General features: G+C 34.5%; 1 protein-coding gene across 1 annotated transcript; it reads left to right on the top strand.

Annotated features, from left to right (window-relative positions):
* The first annotated feature begins 395 nt into the window (after window positions 1–395).
* On the top strand, window positions 396–10,187 carry LOC120080231 (DExH-box ATP-dependent RNA helicase DExH17). The gene is made up of 28 exons (XM_039034811.1): window positions 396–585; window positions 1,028–1,126; window positions 1,701–1,881; window positions 2,247–2,408; window positions 2,774–3,011; window positions 3,118–3,154; window positions 3,243–3,289; window positions 3,495–3,532; window positions 3,650–3,671; window positions 3,783–3,995; window positions 4,123–4,279; window positions 4,393–4,444; window positions 4,683–4,754; window positions 4,859–4,908; window positions 4,982–5,099; window positions 5,204–5,267; window positions 5,384–5,467; window positions 5,551–5,676; window positions 5,766–5,962; window positions 6,043–6,231; window positions 6,333–6,584; window positions 6,661–6,710; window positions 7,514–7,531; window positions 7,826–7,908; window positions 8,006–8,201; window positions 8,331–8,368; window positions 8,470–8,805; window positions 9,725–10,187. Exons 2-28 carry the CDS (start codon window positions 1,059–1,061, stop codon window positions 10,120–10,122), a joined length of 3,486 nt encoding a protein of 1,161 aa, XP_038890739.1. The 5' UTR covers window positions 396–585; window positions 1,028–1,058; the 3' UTR covers window positions 10,123–10,187.
* Window positions 10,188–12,138: the final 1,951 nt, after the last annotated feature.

The following is a 12,138-nucleotide window of genomic DNA, read 5'->3' as shown; positions in this document are numbered from 1 at the left end:
ATATTTTTAATGGTTCAATTTCAGTACATATCTTTTCAATAAATCTTAAATTTGACTGTCAATGTTAATTTATTATTGATTTTTTAAAAAAATTTTATCTATAATATTTTTACTATAAATATTGTAAATATATATTCATATATTTTACTTCCTTCCAATCAATTTCGGTAAAACTGAAGTTGTGATTTATTGAAACTATAACGATTAAAATTTAACGAAACTTGAGAATCAAAATTATACTTTAACAATAAAAAAAATTAAAAGGTTCCCAAATCGCCGCAGCCTACGCATACAGATTCCCGCCATTTCAACTCGGGTGATACAGTGGACATTTCAATTTCGTCTTCCATGCCATTTTCATTTTGAACTTATTTCCTTACCTTTTCAGAGGAATTAAGTTTTCATTTTCATTCTTCTTGCCGTCGCATTTCAAAGGCTTCACAGCGCTCTCGAAACGAACATCGAGACTGAAATTCCCGAATCTGTTCATTTTAACCGCCGAGAGGAAGTAGTGCACAGACAATGGAATACTAGTTTCATCATTGATCATGCCTGAACAAACTGTTATGAAACATTTCTGTTAAGGTAAGAGTTCAGAACGACTTCGGTATTACACCGTTCTTCGATTTTAGTTTTGGCTATATTACATAAATGTGTATTAAATGTTTGCGAGATTCTCGACGGATTCCGTTCATGACGGTTCTGAATTTGAGTTTGCCGCTGCATGATTTCATTGCTTGGATTGATTTTTTTTTTTTTTTTTTTCACTTAAAGAATTTGGACGTCCATTCTTGATTGAGCCTTTGAATTCTCGGTGCTTCTTCGTATTTCTGGTTCGTTTACATTGTATTTGTTTTATAGACGTTTCCGTCCGAATCTCTGGATGTTTATGGTCAGGATTGACTAACGAATGTGCAAATCTTCGTTTCTTCTTCGTAATGTTTAAACATGCTGTGTTTATTTTATTATCTGTTTATTAAGTGTATAGAAGATCTTACTATTGACAGTAGTGTTTTCCTCGTTTCAGTATCAATAAACTCAATTATTCTAACGCGATCATGGACTCATATTCACTGAAATCCGTGTCAGATTTACCCGCACCACTTCGGTCGACTTTTAGTTTCAGGTAACATGCCAATTTTGTTGAAACTTGAGCTCTGATATACTCAGAAACTACAGTAGATCGATTATTAAGTTAGTATATATGATTTTTCTTTGATTGATTTCAAACTCAACAAGTTCCCAAAATTGAACGATACATATTATATATTTCACATTTAACTCTGTAAATCTTCTAGTTGTTAGGCATATTATTATGTTGCCCATTGCATATCTTCTTCAGCCGTCTGCTTCTTGCAATAGAACGAACTGATCATCGCTTTCTATCAGTCTGTTTAGAAGCATCAGTTCTGCCATTGAGTTTGTATTTACTTTCTCATTATTTCTCAATTAGGATATCACAGAGTTTGTTTCAAACTAGTTTCAAGGAAGTTCAAAGTTGGAGTAGAAATCGACCATCTTAACCTTTTAACTGACGAACTTATTGTCGCTTTCTAATTCCTAAAGATGTGAGATAATATTGGAAATTAAAATTGAAGTACACATTCTCACATGACTGTTTCCTCTTATATATGTTGTGTTCTCTCCGACTCAAGTTGTGAACTAAGCTAATCCATTCTTATTATTCTCACTACAAACAGGTACTTCAATTCATTGCAGAGTGAATGTTTCCCTGTTTGTTTCAACTCCGATACAAACATGGTCATTTCAGCACCTACTGGGAGTGGTAAAACTGTACTGTTTGAGCTTTGCATTTTGAGGCTTCTTTCAAATTTTATTGCCGAAGGGAAGTTCGTCCATGTAAAGGGAACTCTAAAAAGCGTAGGTGCCACATGCAATTATGCCATCGGACAAGTGTAAAGAGAATGCTAAATTTATTCTTGTCATAATATAGGACAATCATTGCAGTATTTTTTATTCAATTCATGAGCATGAATTGTTTCTCCTCAACAAATTTCCACGTTTCATTGCTTCTTAGCTCTCTTTTACTGTGGGTATGTTTGTCCATGTACACAAAGATGCTACTATTTATCGCATCGTTTTTTTAAAAAACATGATTTACAGGGAAAATTACAATTTTGAAGGGATATTATTCTTGCATCGGACAAATTACCTTCAAGTTGAATTTTTATTTGCATTCAGTATTAGATGACTATGCTTTCCATCTTTCTTTTATATTTATGCAGATATATATTGCCCCATCTAAGGCCTTAGTACAGGAGAAGGTCCGTGATTGGAATCAGAAATTCGGGTCTTGGGGGGTCAGCTGTTTGGAGCTAACAGGAGATAATGAAACTTACAACGTGAAGAATATACAAGAAGCTGACATTATTGTAACAACGCCTGAGGTCATCACTTTGAACACAGGATTCTCGTGAGGATATAGAACCTTTATTTCATGTATTAATGCTTAGACGAAATTAAGGCCACGTGCAATTGAATGCTAATAACACTATTAGCCACAGAACTCTTTTAAGTTTATTTTCACATTCTTTTCCAGAGAGCCATTCTTCTTGCTTAACATGGTTGCCCCAAGCTGCATAGTCTTAAATTTCAATAGTTATAGGCACTTCTTGTTACTTGAATGTCACTTGCATATATTTGATGCAGTGATCCCATACTGTAAATGTAAGTGGTGACTTTCATTGGTTTCATTTTTAGCTGTATTTTCAGGATGGCTAAATACCTTTTTTTTTTTTTTTTTACATTAAAGAAATTTGATGCAGTGACTCACTATCGCATAAAGGATGGTGGTTTGGGCTTCTTCAGTGACATAGCTCTTGTACTTATTGATGAAGTTCATTTTTTGAATGACCCACGTGGAGCGGTGTTGGAAGCTATAGTTAGTAGAATTAAAATGATTGCTCGCAACCCCGAAATGAAATCCAGTCCTCTCTCACGTGTTCGCTTCTTAGCTGTATCTGCCACAATCCCAAATATTGGGGATCTTGGTAAGTTTACGTTAGGTTTTTATTATTAGTTTAAGTTGCACCTCCAAGTTTATGGAAATACTTTAAATTTTTGTTGCATCTTAAGATTTGATTTATACCGTTGCAGCGGAATGGCTTAGCGTCCCTGTTCAAGGAGTTAAAAGGTACGCTTTTGGTATTAAATAGCAGCCATATGTAGTGTCTTCATTGCTGGATCAAGCATATTTCATTTGGTTTTCAATGTTCCATCAGGTTTGGAGAGGAAATGAGGCCTATAAAGTTAACCAGCAAAGTTTTCGGTAATTGATTTCTGAAATTACCAGTTTCTGGTTTTCTTCTTGTCACGTGCAGTCTACTATTTTATAAATGTAGAGTGCAAGTACGAGATGGTTCAGTGCTTAGAATAAATGGAAATACCAATAAGTATGCAGCACATGATGTGTTTTGTTTTGTATTTGTTTTTTGTTTTCCTGTTGTATACTTAATTATGTAAATTTTCTGCAGGCTATGCCCCTGCTAAAAATGATTTCATGTTTGAGAAGGTACTTGATCGAACTTCTGCATAGAATAGAATAGATTACTTTCAAGAAGTCACAATGAGCATAAAGTATGCTTGGAATTATCTAACAGTTCCAACTTCGTTTCATTGTGTATTACAGCGCCTTCAGAACTACATTTTTGGTAAGTGGGACCAAGAAATTTTCTCTTAACCAATATTATTTTATTTGCTTCTGTTTTCGCACATCTAATATTGTTATACTAAGAAATGTAGATTTCCAAATGAGTTCACAGATGTTCTCATGCAATATTCAAGAGGAAAATCTGCATTAGTGTTTTGTTCAACTAGAAAAGGAGCGCAAGAAGCAGCTCAACGGCTCTCACAAACAGCAATGACCTTCGGTTATTCAAATCCATTTATCAAAAGCAAGGAACAGCTGGAAAGATTACGAGAAGCTTCACTATCATGCAGTGATAAGCAAATGCAATCTAATATTCTTTATGGTGGTAGAGGGCTCACTTCTTCTCCTTTTCTTAATGCACTCATGTCTTCCTGAATTTATTTCAAAACTCGTGTTGTTGAGTTATTATCTGGCTACTTGATGGTGTGGAAATAAACATCTCACATTTACAGTTGGCTATCACAATGGTGGACTTTGCTTGAAGGATCGCAATCTCATTGAAAGTCTTTTTCTCAAGGGTGATATTCAAGTTATTTGCACTACAAATACTCTTGCTCATGGAATTAACTTGCCGGCACATACAGTCATAATAAAATCAACACAGCACTTGTATGTTCAGCACCTCTTTCTATTCAACTTGTTTGGGGATTCTAAAAGAAAAATGCTAGAAAGTTAACTGAAACTTATATCCCACACATCTAATTTCTACCTTATTCATGTAGTAACAAGGAGAAGGGCCTTTACATGGAATATGATCGGTCCACCATACTACAGGTTCTTCATTGTCACGATATGCTTTTTTCCTGGTTCCTGTTTTCACCTCTTTTCTTTGGTGATCCAACATGTGTCTTTCTGAAATGTGGTGAAATGCGGTGGAATCGGTGGAAAAGACTCACAATCACATTTCACAGAAAGATAAGATTGGCTATTTCAAGATAAGATTGGCTATTTCTATTTCTTTCAGGAAATTGTCTTGTGGTCTTAAAAATCTGGTCCGCTTTGTTATACGCAGATGTGTGGGAGGGCAGGTCGGCCTCCATTTGATGACACAGGAATTGTCATAATCATGACAAGAAGAGACACTGTAATGACATGATATCTAGCTTCATTTCTCTCATTTTCTTTCTTCACTTGGAAGTTGACAAAGTTAATTTGTTTTGGAGTTGATTTTTCTTATTGCTATTCTAGGTCCATTTGTATGAGAATCTCCTGAATGGATGTGAAATTGTGGAATCGCAGTATGTATTTAACTGAGCATGTTATATGGAACACTTCAAATGTTTTGTTTTACATATGCTCTCTCGAATTTAGATTGCTGTCATGTGTGACGGAGCATTTAAATGCGGAGATAGTTCAAATGACCATCCCAGATATAATAAAAGCAATTGAATGGATGAAGTGTTCGTATTTGTATGTAAGAATGAAAAAGGTGTGTACATTTTCCCATGCCATCCTTTTGATTATATATTCCAGATATTTTTGTTTTTATCTTAACCATTTAAAAAAAATCGTACAAATTTATTTGCAAGCTAGAATCCGCAGAAATATGCTATAAGAAATGGAATTCCTAATCATAATACGGAGAAGCACATGGAAGGTACTATAACTTACTCTATCGTATAATTTAATTGAATTGTTTTGGTAATATTTCTGTGTACTCAACCCTCCATATGCTCTGGTTGGAAACTATAATCTATGGTAATTTACAATCAGACATTTGCATTGAGAAAGTAAATGAATTATCTCGACATCAAATGATTTGGATGGATGAAGATGGCTTCCTCTTGAAGCCACTAGGTAAACTTTAGAGAACGGCATCAACTATTTCTACTATTGAATGAAATAGAACTTCCTGATTTCCTTTCCCTTTTTGTCAGCAGATCCCGGGAGGTTGATGACTAAATACTATTTGAAGTTTGATACCATGAAACACATTATGCATGCCCCTGAAATTTGTAGTCTAGAGGAGGCGCTACATATCATCTGCCATGCCGAGGAAATTGCTTGTATGCGTCTCTGATCTTTTCCCTTGTGAATATTGCTGGTTTTTCAGAATTCAATTGAAGGAGGATATGAATAATTTGGGGAAATAAAGGGATCCAGCTTAGGCGCAATGAGAAGAAGCTTCTAAATGATGTAAACAATGATAAAGATGGGAGGCTGCGTTTTCACATTCTTGGTGAAAATGGGAAGAAGAAAAAGCGTATACAGACGAGAGAAGAGAAAATATTTATTTTAGCAAATGATTGCTTGACCGGTGACCCTTTAATTCACGATTTATCCCTCAGTCAGGTTCATTTTCTCATAAAGCAAGTGGCTTTTAAATAATATTGTGCTCGAAAGAAGTTGTTACAACTGGTATTCTTGCACAGGACATGAATTCTATTTGCTCAAATGGATGCAGAATTGCCAAATGCATGAAAGAATATTTTGTATACAGAAAGAACTACGAAGGAACATTCAACTCAATGCTTCTTGCAAAATCTTTATATCAGAAACTCTGGGATGACAGTCCCTATTTACTCAAACAATTACCTGGCATCGGAATGGTGACTGCGAAGGTTTCTATTTAACCTCTTATTGCTTCCTAAACATTGTCTATTAGGTTCTTGATGAAACTCCTTTGTGTTTTCCATGAATCCTTTCATATAATTTATTGAAGGCGTTGCATTCTATGGGAATAAAATCATTTGAGGAACTTGCTGAAGCTGATCCAAGGAAAATAGAGATAGTCACTGGCAGAAAATACCCATTTGGGAATCATATCAAGGAGTCATTATCATCTTTACCACCGGAAGTGGATCTGAAGCTCGAGGAAGCTGAATGCCCTAGGCAAGCGAAGGCCAAGCTCATAGTAACATTAACTAGATTGCCCCAGTCTTACCGACCAAATAAACGACATTACGCTGAAATGGTATGTTGACTTCAAATAATCATTTCTATTTTTTCACCCAGAATTGAATGTTGCAACAGAGAACTCTGTCTCGTAGATTGTTGGCTCAGAAGAAGATAACCAGATCCTCTTTCATGAGAAAATAAGGTGATTACTTTGAAACTTTGATGTATAAATTTAAGCAGAAGACTTAGCCTGTATTTTATAAGAAAAGGGCAAAGGTTCAGGTTTTAGATATTTATTAGGAGTGTTAATGGGTTGGGTTGGATTGGATTAGGTTGAAAGACTTTTTAGACATTTATTAAAAAATAAACCCAACCCAACCATGAAATATTTGGATTGGGTTGGTTCGGGCTAATCGGATCATTTATTTTAAAATTTTGTTCTAAAAAGAAACAAAACGTAAATATGTAAAAATCTAATTTAATTATTTTCATATATTGAATTAAGATTAACAACTCAATTTCAATTTATATAGTGAAAATTTTTATTTTAGAGTGCAAAGAAACTATTTTTAAGAGTTAAAAAATAAATTATTCAAAAAATATTGGAATTAAATAAAATTAAAATCAGTGTATGTATAAACAATTGTGTTATAAATAATAAAAAATATATTTTAAAGTTAATAATAATTCGGGTTGGTTTGGGTTATATTAGGTAAACCCATGAACCAACCCAACCCATAAAATTTTCATTTATTTGAATCCTACCTAACCCATAAAATTTTCATTTGTTTGAACAACTCAATCCAAATAAATTGATAATCCAACTCAAACTGCACGGATTCGGTTGGATTGATCGATTTTTTCGAGTATCGGGCTTTTTAAACACCTCTAATATTTATAAATCTAAATGCTTTTTTGGGTGAGAGTGCTTTAAACTTCTCGTGTGAATTTCGCTTGTTCCAAGTGTAGCCTACTTAGTTTAACTCCATTTGTTTGGTGCTGCAGGGTCGATGAATTCTCCAGGTACTCGAGCCTCTTAACCTTCTATAGCTCATTAACCAACAAAATTTTTCTTAAATGCCATATTAGTTATCATTACGATTATGGGTAAGTAAACATTATGGTCTTATTTCAAAAGGTGGTTATTTCTTTCCAATTCCATGACGTTTTTGAGGGAGTAAAAATTTCTTTATCCCATATTGACTTTTTCTTACGTGGAAAAAGTGAACTTATGTTGTCTAATGATAATTTGATTAAAAAATAGTAATTATAGCATCGATATAACATTTTCATGCTACTACGTTGCTCTTTCTGCAGCCCCTACAGTGCAGTTGTTCTTGTCTCATATCCACAACAAGGAAAGTTGACGATCAAAGCCGATCTTATTTTTGATGAATACAGTAAGAATCAATACTGTTTCGGAAGTTCTGCAAACCCACTTGGATTAACAAATTCCCTAGCGCACTTCGATACGATTTTAAATGTTTCTTCATACAGTTGGCATTGATCTCCACCGAAAAGTTCAACTAATGGAACGAAATTTAAACGCGAAAAACAAATGGGGAAGAATGCCATTATCCTCTCATCCACCTGAGGAAGTATATGTCATTGACGACGACAGTGAACCTCTACCACAAGCTGCAACGGAAGAGCTGCCCATATCTGGCAACTCAAACGCATTACTTGATTCCATGTGAGTGAACTTCTAGATCTCGAAACTTTTCATTCGAAGTAGAAAATAATGCCCTTTGCCGTGACAAAACCTTTATTATGACATTTGAGGCTGAGAAATATTCTCGCCTTTCACTTAAAAAATTTCCAGGCCGAGTTTCAACCTCTTAGACGAAGACTTGGAGGAAGGTACGTAAAATTTTGAGAGTCAAGAGCGAAACTCGTGCCTTGTATTATATTTCTCTCTTGATTTCCTTAACAAAGAAAAATGTAACTTGAAATTGTGGCAGCCAAGCCTGCAACTGGCAACGACGAAGATGAATGCAAAATCATCACTGAAAGAACTGTATTTGACCACATACGTGAGAAAGCTAAAAGCTTTCCTGTGTTGGCTGCATCAAAAAGTAGCGCTCATTCACCTGCACCAGTGACATATAGTCTAACTAACAATAAGCAGCCGCTAGAACTCCAGGTTGAAGCATTGGAAGTGACACAGAGAAATGAACTTTCTCCTCATGCCAATGTGGATTCGTTTTCAGCATTCAGAAAGGAACTACGAAATAATGAATATCTGACCCTACAAAGCCACATCACTTCTAAACGACATTTCATGGATGTTGATAAAGGTATGTATCTATTCGCTTTAAATATAGTCTTAGAATGGAAGGTTGATATTTAGAATCATTTTTCTTTTAACTTTCTAGATTAGTTTTTACATATTTTAAATTTATATTGTGTTTCCCTTCAAATCTTTATTATGTTTTTTTTATAAAATATATCCATGAGTGTCTAGGTCAATTTACGCACACCTTGATTAATCTCACGGGACAACCCATCCAACCTTACAACATTTGAGTGTCAATGAAACTCGTAGGATATTAAATCCTAAATAGGTGACCACCATAGATTAAACTCCTGACCTCTTAGCTCTTATCAAAGTCATGCCCTCCAATCTTTACTGTGGTTTTCAAGTTCAAATGTTTTTTTTTTTTTTCTAAATAACAAGTTTTTATAAACCAGTTTTTTAGTTTTCAAAACTTGTTTTTGGAAGGTGGACAACACAGCTTGTTGATAAAACATTGATGGAAGGTGACGACACAAACTTGTTTTCTAAAACTTTTTTTTTTTTTTTTTTCTTTTTGAAAAAAACTTCATAAAACACCCAAACTCAAGGAGCAGAAACAAAAGGCCACCATTAATAACATTACCTACCAAGCTGAAAAAATTAGCAACCCAACTTCTCCCTAAATCTTTCAAATTGGAAGAAACATTTATCGAATACAATAGGGACAACACAACAAAGTAGATAAACTCGTGGATAGATAGAAATAAGGTTGATGTAGCTTCAATCTACAACTAGATTTTATCTCTGATCTTCATTGTGAAAGTGACCATAGTGATATGATATGACATATAACATTTTAATGATAGCTTCGACATTGCATATTGGATCATGAATGCCTTTTCAATCAATCTCAAATTTAACATTTAGTATTTCCTTCGTTATAAACAAATTCTAATGATTGCTAATAATAACAACAACAGGGGACTTCGGTCTTCAGACAGAAGGAAGCAAAATAATTGTAACCGAGGAAACCATATTCGATCATATTAAACGAAAAGCCAACAGTTTTCCAGTAGTACACCAAAATTCTGAAAATACAAAGGCAGGAGGAGGAGATAGATACAGCAAATTGAATCAGGCTTCTTCAAGAGATTCAAGTGGTCCAATGGAATCCATGCCAATGGTGTGTTTTGATATCTCCATGTTGAAGGAAAACAAGCGGCCACGCCCAGAGAGCCCTAATATCAGTACCAACTGGAAGAAGCAGCAGAGCCCATCTGTAGAAAGCAGACAGAATTTGTGCTCCTTAGAAACTGCCACGGAAAGCAGGGAAGTTGATCCTTTTGTTGGATTTAAGAGTGTCTTTTCATTCCTTTGACTTCTTTCTCATCTTAATATGCCATCCTTTTGTTTAAAGAGAGGCACGTGTCATATTTGGGTGTGTTTTCCATGTATTTTCTGACGACTGTTTTTACAACTTTTCTTTTTTTAAAAAAAATTGACAAATTGTTAAAATCTTTGAAAATTTAAATTTTGTTATGTTTTATTGTTTATTTTTAGTTTAAAATATAGTTCCTTTAAATTATATATTCTAACCAAAGAATTGATAATTGCAAATGAAAATAGTTTAATTGACATATTGTTTTATTGATTCTGAGAATTGAGGTTTGGTTCCTTTATGTGCATATTGTCGAAAACGACAATCATAATGGAGCACTTTTTTTAGTATAACAACTGCAGTATGTGGGACCGAACCTTGACTTTTAGGAAGAAAGACTATGTCAATTACTATTAAGCTATGTTCATTTTGGCAATTGAAATAATATGATAGTTTGTAACTTAAAAAAAAATATATTATTGGAACACTAGTTTTATAACTTAGACATATCAAATGACCCTTTGCTAATGTCATGATCTTGTGAATTTACAATATTATCATTGCTTTCATGATTTTTTTTTTCTTTTTTTCTTTCTTCTCCCAACTCATTTATGTTTTCTGTTTTTTCTTTTTCCTCTTCCTTTCTCCCTTTTTACACGTCGTCCCTTCTTCGATCTATTTCCTCTGCACATTTTCTTCTTCTCCAGCAAGACGAGAGTTAGAGTGCTTAAGATCCAAATTACTTTCACATGTTGATCTTTCACAAGTTGCACGTATTTGCAATCAGGTTAAAATTGCCATTTTACCCCTGTAATACATCTTATTCCTTAAGTCTCAACTGATCTACTAATGAACAATTGGTTTGTGGTCCTACCAATAAATTGAGTCCATCTTAGTCATGGAAAGAACGGTGCCCCTTATTCAAGACTAGGAGTCAGTACTTAAGGGAATAAGCTATTTACTATCCCTAAAAGCGAGTAAGAGCAGATTCCATCTTGCATGACTATGTCCCCAGCTATCTATCCGGTCTTACCCATAAAATGGGAGGCTTATCAAGTGGCGATGATGAGCCACTCACCACTATGCAAATTAAATGCTAATCCCAAATAAACAGGAGTTCATAGTTAGCTCAGGATTGAGATTGAGTTACCTTAGATCATCGAATTGAAATAGTTTATTTTAACATTAAATGGTGTTATAAAGAAAAGTGATTATTTCATGGTCTAGTCTTATTCAAACATCTTTTGCATAGGATGCCCACACTCGTATGCTCTATATAAACGATTTTGGGATCGTATCACTTACATTAAATACAAAGCAGACCGCATCCATAATGTTCCCAGAATAAGGTACTCAATCTTATCCTTATACTTATAGATTATTTTGGTTACATACTCAAATTTGATCCATCTTTTATGTCTCTACAAGTAAAATTTACATGTTCAATAACAACTTTATTGAAAAATCTCAATGACAATTTTATTGTAAAATAGAATAAGTTTAATAATTACAAACTACGAGTTTTAGGACATACAACCCAACAAACTCCCACTTGGACTAAAACTTTAGTGGGCTTACGTATGTACAATGTTGAGTAAGAGAGAATAAAATATAATAAATTAGGGCATCAAATACCCATGAATTCTCCCACTTGCCCTAGATTTACATAATTTGTAGTCCTAGTCCCATTAGATGACCCTCGAACACCTTAGCCGTGAGGGCCTCAGTAAACAAATCGACTAAATTTTCTTCTGAGGCTATCTGTGTGGATCACGTCTCCTTGGTGTACTATCTCCCTGATAAGATTGTACTTGTGCTCGATGTGCTTCCCACATTTATGGTTCATTGGTTCTTTGGAATTTGCAACTGCTCCACTGTTATCACAATAAAGTTTGATATGCAGATGCATCTTTGGAACTACTTCCAAATCAGTCAAGAACTTTTTTAGCCATATCACTTCTTTTGTTGCTTCACTTGTAGCTACATACTTCACTTCCATGGTGGAGTCAGCAATAC

The sequence above is a fragment of the Benincasa hispida genome, chromosome 6 (assembly GCF_009727055.1).
Source record: "Benincasa hispida cultivar B227 chromosome 6, ASM972705v1, whole genome shotgun sequence".
Classification (NCBI taxonomy): domain Eukaryota; kingdom Viridiplantae; phylum Streptophyta; class Magnoliopsida; order Cucurbitales; family Cucurbitaceae; genus Benincasa; species Benincasa hispida.
Note: the sequence above shows the minus strand (reverse complement) of the source record. Positions and strands in the feature narration are given on the sequence as shown.

Excerpts from the sequence above, each read along its gene's own strand:
- LOC120080231 (XM_039034811.1), top strand. The coding sequence starts at position 1,059 with ATGGACTCATATTCACTGAAATCCGTGTCAGATTTACCCGCACCACTT. Across the intron at positions 3,533-3,649 it reads ATGATTTCATGTTTGAGAAG|CGCCTTCAGAACTACATTTT; the intron begins GTACTTGATCGA and ends TGTGTATTACAG. Across the intron at positions 5,268-5,383 it reads TACGGAGAAGCACATGGAAG|ACATTTGCATTGAGAAAGTA; the intron begins GTACTATAACTT and ends ATTTACAATCAG.